Raw genomic sequence first — 12,735 nt, 5'->3', positions numbered from 1 at the left:
AAGAGCCTAAGCAAGCTGGTCCTGGTTAAGGACAGCAACACAATTAGACCCAACCAAATCATGAGAAAACAAAAAGATAATTAGAATTTACAATAAAACTGAGCCAACTAGAATGCTATTTGGCCCTAAACAAAGAGTCCACAGTGGCAGAGTACCTGACCACTGTGACTGACCCAAAATGAAGGAAATCTTTGACTCAGTGAGCATAGCCTTGCTGTTGAGAAAGGCCGCCGAAGGCAGACCTGGCTCAGAAGAGAAGACAGGCTATGAGGTGAAAACTGAGCTGCACTTCCTAACCGCCTGCCATATTTGTCGACATATTTCCCTCAGATTACACAGACCCACAAAGAATTCGAAAACAAATCAAATGTTGATAAACTTCCATATCTACTGGGTGAAATACCACAGTGTGCCATCACAGCAGCAAGATGAGGGTAACCAGTGAAGAACAAACACCATTGTAAACACAACCCATATTTATATTTTTTTATTTTCCGTTTTGTACTTTAACTATTTGCACATCATTACAACACTGTATATAGACATAATATGACTTTTGAAATGTCTTTATTCTTTTGGAACTTTTGTTAGTGTAATATTTACTGTTATTTTTTAATTGTTTCTATTTCACTTGCTTAGGCAATGTAAACATATGTCTCCCATGAAAATAAAGCCCTTAAATTGAAATTGAGAATTGAGAGAGAGAGAGTGAGTGTGTATCTGCTGTCTGTCACTGCCTCCTCTCATACAGGGCTATTTTTAGCTCTGTGCTGAATCCCAATCATTGTGCAAATTAGGAAGGACACAATCATTTGGGCAGAAACTGAAAAACCCGATTGGAGTTGGCCAATTTGAAACTAATTCAAGTTACATGTTACAGCAACTGCACATAAATAAATAATCTATACTAAATGAGGACATGATTCCAGCTCCAGGAATGAAGATAATTACAATACAAAGATTTTTATAACATCAATTGATCAGCTGCAAGAGGTGCGCCGGCCATAGCTGACAACACCCAAAGCTTGCCTAATGTTGATGGTCATAAGCACCGCAGTGCAGGATCTTTTAATGGTAATTTACTTTCCTTGAGTCTTAGTTTCAAATGTAGTCCAAACTTAAAACAAAGAATAACGAGTCTGCATTTTCTTCCTTGTTTCAGTCACCTATCAGCCAGTCAGGTGGCAGCTGGTAGCTGTTTCAGAAACTGAAAACAGAGGGATCTCACTAATATCATTCAGCCCATCACACAGCAAAGCTGCCAGAGAAGAATTACAAAAACTATCTACATACATTTATTAAACCGCAATCATTGGTCTTGAGTATTATTCTGCAGCAGTCAATGTGGATCTTATCAATAAGCAGAGTTCATTATGTTTAGTATGCTTGAAAATAAATGAAGGAACGGAACTCAGACCATTACAGGTACAATGCCAGCCGAAGTCATTAATGCAGAAAACAATGTTGTCTAGGGAATGTGTTTGTCTGGGTTATTGATTGCACTGCTTACTTTTTCAAATGACTTCTGAGAACAAAGCTGCTTGTCTGCTCAACCCTCATACTGTATCTGTGATAATCACCATCTCTCCTCTTTAACGTTCACTTTAATAGTGAAATGGTTTTTCTGAGTAGTGTTACAAACAGGAATCACAGATGACAAGGACTGTCTGTTGTCTCTGTGCTTATTTGTCTGCAGACTGACAAAAGCCTTTGAGATCCAGACATAATAATCAAATGAAAATGTAAACAATTCAACAGTGACCAGATCAATTTACAATATCACTTTTGAAACACAATACATTTCGCCTATCAAAGAAAATTCCACCCAAAATGCATGCAGAGCACACAAAGAGATTGGTACAAAGCTGTCCCTCGCCCTCCATTTGGCAAATCTGACCATAATTCTATCCTCCTGATTCCTGCTTACAAGCAAAAACTAAAGCAGGAAGCACCAGTGACTCGGTGAATAAAAAAGTGGTCAGATGAAGCAGATGCTACGCTGCAGGACTGTTTTGCTAGCACAGACTGGAATATGTTCCGGGATTCTTCCGATGACTTTGAGGAGTACACCACATCAGTCACTGGCTTCATCAATAAGTGCATCGATGGCGTTGTCCCCACAGTGACCATGCGTACATACCCCAACCAGAAGCCATGGATTACAGCCAACATCCACACTGAGCTAAAGGGTAGAGCTACTGCTTTCAAGGAGCAGGACTATAACCCAGAAATGTATAAGAAATACCGCTATGCCATCCGTCGAACCATCAAACAGGCAAAGCATCGATACAGGACTAAGATTGAATCGTACTACACCGGCTACGACACTCGTCGGATGTGGCAGGGCTTGAAAACTATTACAGACTACAAAGGGAAGCACAGCCGAGAGCTGCCCAGTGACACAAGCCTACCAGACGAGCTAAATTACTTATATGTTCGCTTCGAGGCAAGTAACACTGAAACATGCATGAGAGCATCAGCTGTTCTGGACGACTGTGTGATCACACTCTCCGCAGCCGATGTGTGTAAGACCTTTAAACAGGTCAACATTCACAAGGCCGCAGGGCCAGACGGATTACAAGAGAGTGTACTGCGAGCATGCGCTGACCAACTGGCAAGTGTCTTCACTGAAATTTTCAACCTCTCCCTGTCTGAGTCTGTAATACCAACATGTTTCAAGCAGACCACCATAGTGCCTGTGTCCAAGAACACTAAGGTAACCTGCCTAAATGACTACAGACCCGTAGCTCTCACGTCTGTAGCCATGAAGTACTTTGAAAGGCTGGTCATGGCTCACATCAACACCATCATCCCAAAAACCCTAGACCCACTCCAATTTGCATACCACCTCAACAGATCCACAGATGATGCAATCTCTATTGCACTCCACACTGCCTTTTCCCACCTGGACAAAAGGAACACCTATGTGAGAATGCTATTCATAGACTACAGCTCAGCGTTCAACACCATAATGCCCTCAAAGCCCATCACTAAGCTAAGGACCCTAGAACTGAACACCTCCCTCTGCAACTGGATCCTGGATTTGTGGTAAGGGTAGGTAACAACACATCCGCCACGCTGATCCTCAACACGGGGGGCCCTCAGGGGTGCGCGCTCAGTCCCCTCCTGTACTCCCTGTTCACTCATGACTGCACGACCAGGCACGACTCCAACACCAGTATTAAGTTTGATGATGACACAACAGTGGTAGGCACGATCACCAACAACGACAAGACAGCCTATAGGGAGGAGGTCAGAGACCTGGCCGTGTGGTGCCAGGACAACAACCTCTCCCTCAACATGATCAAGACAAAGGATATGATTGTGGAGAAGAGGACCAAGTGGAAAAGAGGACCAAGCACGCCCACATTCTCATCGACGGAGCTGTAGTGGAGCAGGTTGAGAGCTTCAAGTTCCTTGGCGTCCACATCACCAACAAACTAACATGGCAAGCGGTACCGAAGCATCAAGTCTAGGTCCAAGAGGCTTCAAAACAGCTTCTACCCCCAAGCCATAAGACTCCTGAACATCTAATCAAATGGCTACTATTTACATTGCCCCCCCCACCCCTTTTTTTACGCTGCTGCTACTCTCTGTTATTATCTATGCAGAGTCACTTTAACAACTCTACCTACATGCACATATTACCTCGACTAACCGGTGCCCTCCCACATTGACTCTGTACCGGTACCCTCTATTTATAGCCTCCCTATTGTTATTTTACTGCTGCTATTTTATTATTTCTTGCTTTTATTTCTTACTTTTTTTTAGGTATTTTTCTTAAACTGCATTGTTGGTTAAGGGCTTGTGAGTAAGCATTCACTGTGAGGTCTACACCTGTTGAATAGGGCACATGTGACAAATAACATCTGATTTGGTTTGAAAAACTATCTTTGGGTATTAGTTTCATTTGCCCATTGTTGATATTGTCTTAAAAATGTTGCAATCAAGTTTTGAAGATATATGACTTTCAAAATACAGAAATACAGCAAAATGCATCATAACGGCTGTATTTATGTATTTTGAAAGTTATATAGAGTTGAAGTCGGAAGTTTACATACACCTTAGCCAAATACATTTCAACTCAGTTTTTCACAATTCCTGACATTTAATCCTAGTAAAAATTCCCTCCTTTTTCAGTTCTGCCCATAAATTTTCTATAAGATTGAACTCAGGGCTTTGTGATGGCCACTCCAATACCTTGACTTTGTTGTCCTTAACCTCTTTATCCTACCCCCTCCTTTTTCGAACATTCTGTTAAAAATTGCGCAACTTTTCAGTGTCCTGCTACTCATGCCAGGAATATAGTATATGCATATGATTAGTATGTGTGGATAGAAAACACTCTGAAGTTTCTAAAACTGGTTAAATCACGGCTGTGACTATAACAGAGCGTGTGTTTCATCGAAAAGCGCAAGAAAAACTGGTCACTGAAATCTGAAAAAAGTATCCATGCGCCCCTTTCATGGATTATTTAAAGGAAACCAAATTTAATATGGAGACGGATGCAATTCCTACAGCTTCCACACGATGTCATTTTCATTGACAAAAATCCATTGAGACATTACGAATAGATCCTTGATTCCATCCAGCCTACCTCAATCGATTTTGGAAGATTGAAAAATGGACATTGTTTTCTTTTGTAGCTGCTATTGAATACAGATCGCCCAGTGATCAATTTGATCGCTTATTAACGTTTACAAATACCTAAAGTTGGGTTATAAAAGTAGGTTGAAGTTTTTTGTGAAAGAATATAGGCAACTTATATAATTTTTAAACATGACGTTGCGTGTTGGAAGAGAGCTTTTTTCGTGATGCAGACAGGCCATACAAATGGATATTTTGGGCATTCATGGACGGATTTAATCGGGAAAAAGACCAATTTGTGATGTTTATGGGACATATAGGAGTGCCAACAAAGAATATCATCAAAGGTAATGAATGTTTTATATTTTATTTCTGCGTTTTTGTGTAGCGCCGGCTACGCTAATTATTTTGTTTACGTCGCCTTCAGGCATTTTGGGGTGTTGCATGCTATCAGATAATAGCTTCTCATGCTTTCGCCAAAAAGCATTTTAAAAATATGACTTGTTGGCTAGATTCACAACGAGTGTAGCTTTAATTCAATACCCTACATGTATATTTTAATGAACGTTTGAGTTTTAACGAGTACATTTAGCATTTAGCGTAGCGCATTTGCATTTCCAGGTGCCTACTTGAGACGCAGACGTCTCAAGTAGGAGCAAGAAGTTGCCACAACTTTGGAATTTTGCTTGGGGTCGTTGTCCATTTGGAAGACCCATTTGCGACCAAGCTTTAACTGATGTCTTGAGATGTTGCTTCAATATATCCACATCATTTTCCTGCCTAATGATGCCATCTAGGCTGGGATCCATTCTGTTGTCCTGGGTGGAAGGCAGAACACAGGATCCGCTTCGGGAAAGTCATATTCCTGGTCGTACTGATGGTGAGTTGACGTTGCTCTTATATTCAGTAGTTCTTCCCGACTGTATGTAATGAAACCTAAGATGACCTGGGGTACCAATGTAAGAAATAACACGTAAAAAAACAAAAAACTGCATAGTTTCCTAGGACCCTAGAACTGAACACCTCCCTCTGCAACTGGATCCTGGATTTGTGGTAAGGGTAGGTAACAACACATCCGCCACGCTGATCCTCAACACGGGGTGCCCTCAGGGGTGAGCGCTCAGTCCCCTCCTGTACTCCCTATTCACTCATGACTGCACGACCAGGCACGACTCCAACACCATCTCTGTCGGCGCAGGATGCATGTTGGATGTCGGCGCAGGATACATGTTGGATGTCGGCGCAGGATGCATGTTGGATGTCGGCGCAGGATGCATGTTGGATGTCGGCGCAGGATGCATGTTGATGTCAGCGCAGGATGCATGTTGGATGTCGGAGCAGGATGCATGTTGGATGTCGGCGCAGGATGCATGTTGGATGTCGGCGCAGGATGCATGTTGGATGTCGGCGCAGGATGCATGTTGATGTCGGCGCAGGATGCATGTTGATGTCGGCGCAGGATGCATGTTGGATGTCGGAGCAGGATGCATGTTGGATGTCGGCGCAGGATGCATGTTGGATGTCGGCGCAGGATGCATGTTGGATGTCGGAGCAGGATGCATGTTGGATGTCGGCGCAGGATGCATGTTGGATGTCGGCGCAGGATGCATGTTGGATGTCGGAGCAGGATGCATGTTGGATGTCGGCGCAGGATGCATGTTGGATGTCGGCGCAGGATGCATGTTGGATGTCGGCGCAGGATGCATGTTGGATGTCGGAGCAGGATGCATGTTGGATGTCGGCGCAGGATGCATGTTGGATGTCGGCGCAGGATGCATGTTGGATGTCGGAGCAGGATGCATGTTGGATGCATTTGCTGTTTGTTTTGGTTGTGTTTCAGATTATTCTGTGCCCAAACAAAATTAATGGTAAATTATATATTGTGACATTTTGGAGTCACTTTTATTGTAAATAAGAATAGAATATGTTTCTAAACACTACTACATTCATTTGGCTGCTACAGATAGTCCTGAATGAATCGTGGATAATGATGAGTGAGAAAGTTACAGACGGACAAATATCATACCCCCCCCAGAAATGCTTGGGGGTTTGATATTTATGCATCTTCATTTCAAATCCAAAATGCTGGAGTACAGAGCCAAAAAACAACTAAAAGAACACTGTACATGCCTGAAGTCTACTTCTGTCTCCAACCTAAGGTTTTGATCAAGTGGAAATTGAAGAGTGAAAGACCACATGTAACCCCTAAACCCCTGATGTTCTTCACATCAATGAGGAGATAATGTTTTTAGGAGAAGCTGAAACAGAAATACTGATTCATCATGTTCCAAGTGCATATGATATGGCATGTTTGGCAGAGCCTCTGCTAAAATCAAAACGGATGTTCCCATCTCCTCTTATCAAAAATGCAATTTCCTTACTGATCCCCAGCTGCTTTTTGGTAATGAAAGACTTTCTATAGAGAAAATAGGAAAAGGGTATGTGTCAGAATCCTTAGAGACAAACTAAAAAAAGCTACAGATCCACTCAGAACAGATCTCAAGTAATGATGAAGCAGATAAGAAGAACGTGTGTGAATATAAGAAAGATTACAATAAAGTCTATATCTAGGCCAAGTTGTTTTACTGTAAATAAAGTAAAAGGAGAAAAAAGGTCCTATCTACAAACTGCAATGACACAGAGATTACACACTACAGTCAAAGGTGCAACAGTATTGAAAGAAAATAGATCATGGAGATATGAAGGTAGGAACAGTAACCCTTACATATTGCAGTTTGCCATCAATCTTATACCCGTGTGTTCAAGCATTGCAGGGTTCAAATGATCTTCATGAGCAGAACAGCGAGCATGGCTGGAATGATGGCTGTGGCCATAGATTTGCCATTAGCTCAGCGAGGGATAATCACTCACATCATATTGTGACTATTATGACAAACTGAAGAAAGGACTACAGTTACAGCTACTTATAATTGAATTAGTCTGTTAGTTTCAAGGAAATCTATTGTCGATTATAAACTGGGTAGCAATGCTTTCCTCTCAATCATATTACAGCACATCATGAATAATCTGCACTGCACAACTGGTGACAGAGTGAAAAGCTTCCTGCTACAATGTACAGAGGACTCTATTAACCTTCTAAGAACAAGTTTCCCACTGGGCACAAACGTCATTTCAACGTCTAGTTTTGATTTAATTTTGGTTGTGTTGTCAACTAATGTCAATTCAACGCAAAATCAACAGAACATTTCACCATGCCTTTGGATTTAGGTTAAAAACTAAATTCCATTATGTTGATGGCTTATTGCAAATCCAATCAGTTTTCCACGTTGATGCAACAACATCACATAGATTTGTGTTGTTAAAATGACGTGGAAACTATGTCGAATCAATAAGTGTTTGCCCAGTCGGTTATGAGCTCTTGAAATAATCTATCTGTCTCTCTCTCTCTATGTCTGCCTCTCTATCTGTCTCTCTCTATGTATGTCTCTCTATCTGTCTCTCTCTCTCTATGTCTGTCTCTCTATCTGTCTCTCTCTCTCTATGTATGTCTCTCTATCTGTCTCTCTCTCTATGTCTGTCTCTCTATCTGTCTCTCTCTCTCTGTCTGTCTCTACCTGTCTGTCTCTCTCTCTCTATGTATGTCTCTCTATCTGTCTCTCTCTCTCTATGTCTGTCTCTCTATCTGTCTCTCTCTCTCTATGTCTGTCTCTATATCTGTCTCTCTATGTATGTCTCTCTATCTGTCTCTCTCTCTCTGTCTGTCTCTCTACCTGTCTCTCTCTCTCTGTCTGTCTCTCTACCTGTCTCTCCCTCTATGTCTGTCTCTTTACCTGTCTCTCTCTCTCTGTCTGTCTCTCTATCTGTCTCTCTCTCTCTATGTCTGTCTCTCTATCTGTCTCTCTCTCTCTATGTCTGTCTCTCTATCTGTCTCTCTCTCTCTATGTCTGTCTCTATATCTGTCTCTCTATGTATGTCTCTCTATCTGTCTCTCTCTCTCTGTCTGTCTCTCTACCTGTCTCTCTCTCTCTCTGTCTGTCTCTCTGCCTGTCTCTCCCTCTATGTCTGTCTCTTTACCTGTCTCTCTCTCTCTGTCTGTCTCTCTCCCTCTATGTCTGTCTCTCTATCTGTCTCTCTCTCTCTATGTCTGTCTCTCTATCTCTCTCTCTCTCTCTATGTCTGTCTCTCTATCTGTCTCTCTTTCTATGTATGTCTCTCTATCTGTCTCTCTCCCTCTATGTCTGTCTCTCTATCTGTCTCTCTCCCTCTATGTCTGTCTCTCTCTCTCTCTCTGTCTGTCTCTTTCTCTATGTCTGTCTCTCTATGTATGTCTCTCTATCTGTCTCTCTCCCTCTATGTCTGTCTCTCTATCTGTCTCTCTCCCTCTATGTCTGTCTCTCTCTCTCTCTGTCTGTCTCTTTCTCTATGTCTGTCTCTCTATGTATGTCTCTCTATCTGTCTCTCTCCCTCTATGTCTGTCTCTCTATCTGTCTCTCTCCCTCTATGTCTGTCTCTCTCTCTCTCTGTCTGTCTCTCTATCTGTCTCTCTCCCTCTCTGTCTGTCTCTCTATCTGTCTCTCTCCCTCTCTGTATGTCTCTCTATCTGTCTCTCTCTCTCTGTCTGTCTCTCTATCTGTCTCTCTCTCTATGTCTGTCTCTCTATCTGTCTCATCTCTCTTTACTCATTGAATCAACTGCTAATTGAGGTGAATCAGTAAATTAGCAGATGCAATTGCGACATGGCTGGTATGTGATCTGGATAGGATTCTACTATACAGAGCTGAGCTCCCTCTCCTAACACCTGGGCTGGTTCAAAACATACTGCCACTGTGTGTCCCAAATGGCACCCTATTATTTTGGTCAGCGCCCTGGTCAACGGTAGTGCACTATAAAGGGAATAGAGAGTCATTTGGGACACACACACTGTGTTTCAGTCAGCAGCCAGTGGCATAAGCGCATGTTACTCTAGCAAAATGTTTTATTCAAGTGAATGGGTAGTCTCCCTACATGTTTTGTTGTTGTTGGTATTTATAGGATCACATCTCATAGCTGTTGTGTACTTATTGTACCCGCCAGGTAGGACATTAGCCTCCCTTCTGTAAGGCAGGTGGTGAGGGAGATTCTTAAAATTGTATTGTTTTCATTATACAACTAATTTCAGTTCTACCTAAATTACATTATTGGAAAGCCTGGTAAAAGTAACCTCATCCTCAGACTCAACTGCGAGAGAGAGCCGACTAGGTGAACGAGACTAAGTAGTAAGACCATAACTTGGCCTTATTGTATGCAATGTAAATCTGTCTCTGGTGTTCAGTTCCTGAGATTACGGTCCAATCATCAGCCAACCAATAGTGACTGTATAAGACAAATGAGACTAACCTCAATAACTTATGTGACCTTGACATCATGGTTTTAATTACCTCCATAACAAATCATTGCACCCCTATAACAAAATCATCATTGTTGGGCACTGCGAAAAGAGACATTGGGGACCACCAAGAGTCATGCATAATTTGAATACTGCTTGACTTACTGAAACTGGATAATAAAGGCCTACAATGGGTATTTTATTATCATTCAGCTCACGAATATGACCAATTTACGTCACGTCTCCAGAGTCGAGTCAAGGTTAAATATATAATGGAACAGTCATGAAATATTAAATCAATTCAAAAAGCATAGCTAACGCCGTCAGAGAAAGCGTTATGATGAATACAAAACTAGGATGGGTCTGACTGGGTCACTCTAAAGAAAACTCACCAGTTGCTCATCAATCTTTTATCACTCTACTTTCAGGAAATTTGGACAAAATCAGGCAGGGTCTACATCCCAAATGGCACCCTATATTCCTTACATAGTGTACTACTTTTGACCAGATCCCCAGTGGCCCTGGTCAAACGTAGTGCACTATTTAGGGAATTGGGTGTCTTTTGTGACACACAACCCATGCTGTCCAAAGCCCATTGCTTCATGTGTTGTTGTTAAGGAAGTCAGTATAGCACTGGAGAGCACACAATCTGTCATGCGATCGTTATCTAATTAAATTCATTAGACCAAAGATGGGCCCAAGTATTTCACACATAGTCATGTTTTCAAGATACTTTGTGTTTTTACCTATACCTCAAACACATTCATTCAACAGAAACATTTACTTAGGATTCCACCATCTCAATCACCTTCCACTGCCCCTTGTCACCTTCTTCCTCACCTACCATAAGACTTATCAATGTGCAATGGAAGGTGATTTAGAAGGTGGAAAGCTGAATTTCATTATAAAGGTGAACCAAATGTAGTCTACACTGAACTTTTCATATTTCATTAAATGCACTGAATCATGAAGAATAGACTATCAATTTCCATAATCAACAGAACACATCTCCCTGGGGAATGCTATATAGTGGGCTTGATACACTGTATTCATTTCAATTGTATCAATGTGCGCGTTGGTGTTTTAGTAAGCAGGGGTGGACTGGCCATCTGGCAGGGTCGATGCCAGGGTTGATTTCTGGTCCCAGTCCGCCCCTGTCAGTAAGGTATTGAACCCCAAGGTGATCAACTGGATATCAACCAGGTATAATGAAAATGCAGTTAAAACAGTTATAACACCTTCATTACAACATTCATTTAATTGTATCACCTGCATGTTAGCGTTTTTCATAATTAATCTTGTTCTGGAGGCAGCTCTGCAGTTGTCACTAGCTGGCACAACCATAAAGTCATAGAATCTAATTTTAAACATAACCCTAACCACAATGCCAACCCTAACGCCTAACCTTAAAATAAGACCAAAAGGCTATTTTTGTTTTCATACATTTTTACAATATAGCCAATTTTGACTTTGCAGCTAGCCTATCTTAGAGGAACTCGCTCAGTTCTGCCTCCAGGACAAGACTCATGACAATAAACGTCGACCTGCGTATCAACTCGTGCGTCCTGTTTTACTTCTGGAAAGTCCAGTTTTACTTTTATAATACACGAATTTATACTGTTAAATATTTGTGTGGACAACAATAGTCCAACTAATAGCCTACTAATAATAGCCTATCCACTAACAATGTAATTTTCCTTGAATGCATGCTTGTCAACAAAGATTGATCAGCGTTTGAGTCTCTCAGGAACTGAAAAGGGTTTACCCAAATAATTTAATATGCTTAATATATGTGATTAACGAGGTCCAAATCTAAGTTTGGCGCGCGCTTTTTCCCGTCGTTAATGGTCAGGATGACCGTATCACACCTTACATGTGTCAAAATAATTTACAATGAACGTACTCAGACAACGTCGACAAAAACACGTCACACCGTTTGACAAACATCTCAGAGGACACGGGTTGCTTTTTATTCTGATAGACTACTGAACGGTAACATCACGCATTCCAACAGATTGTCAAGAAGAGCCAGCGGGCTATTGCGCGCATGCATCGTTGTACATGATTTAGGTTGAGACGTTGACTTATGCGACCTGATAACCTCATAAGATTTGACACCGGAGGAGACATGGTAGGCTATATAAAAAATATTGAACCGAGCACCTTACCTTTCCCTCTCGTTTCCTTCGCCATCCCAACCTCTACGTCTCTACCAAGGTAGGTGCGGAGTCACCGGGGTGTAATTTTGTCAGATAGTTTTAACCGAGTGGGCGCTCCCTCCCTCGTCTCCGCACCTTGACGCCAGCCAGGCAGAAGATAGGTAGCCCTGAGGCAGTGAGGATGCGCTTTTTCTCTCGGCTTGAATTCTGCAGCTGAGATCCTCTGGCTAACGGTGACAAGACCCACATCCAGTGGATCTGCCTCTTGTACTGAACACACTTTCAGTTTTTGTATCTGTGCAGACTTTGCTACTGCCCTCCCCTCCACTACCGTCACATCAGTAGAACTGTTTCAAGGACCAGTGTTAGACTGCCTCCAGTGGCTCGCTGGTGTGCCACCCAAGGGCGTCCGTTGTATGAATTGGCTCTGCCTCCTGCAGTTGGGATTCCAATAAAATAAATTAGTCGACAGTGACACATTGATGCAAACTGATTTGAATGGGATGCACTTCTAACCATGGACGTGAGGTCTAGTTGACGTGAGGTCTAGAAATAAATATAGCCCAATTGGAAAACGACACATCTACAAAATCGCACTCCTGCCTATTCAATTAGGTAGTTACAACTGTTACGATTGTAGAGTAAAATAATAAAGATAAGATA

At 42.0% G+C, this 12,735-nt stretch overlaps 1 protein-coding gene across 2 annotated transcripts in view; it reads right to left on the bottom strand.

Annotated features, from left to right (window-relative positions):
• The window catches only part of LOC139386179 (membrane-associated phosphatidylinositol transfer protein 3-like), a 118,280-nt gene extending 105,961 nt beyond the window's left edge, over nucleotides 1-12,319 (bottom strand). For both annotated transcript variants that reach the window (XM_071131650.1, XM_071131651.1), the window contains exon 1: nucleotides 12,082-12,319. In XM_071131650.1, the coding sequence (XP_070987751.1) occupies nucleotides 12,082-12,106 (25 nt within the window). In that variant the 5' untranslated portion in view covers nucleotides 12,107-12,319. The remainder of the gene's footprint in view (nucleotides 1-12,081) is intronic.
• Nucleotides 12,320-12,735: the final 416 nt, after the last annotated feature.

Source organism: Oncorhynchus clarkii, chromosome 27 (assembly GCF_045791955.1).
Source record: "Oncorhynchus clarkii lewisi isolate Uvic-CL-2024 chromosome 27, UVic_Ocla_1.0, whole genome shotgun sequence".
NCBI lineage: Eukaryota > Metazoa > Chordata > Actinopteri > Salmoniformes > Salmonidae > Oncorhynchus > Oncorhynchus clarkii.
Note: the sequence above shows the minus strand (reverse complement) of the source record. Positions and strands in the feature narration are given on the sequence as shown.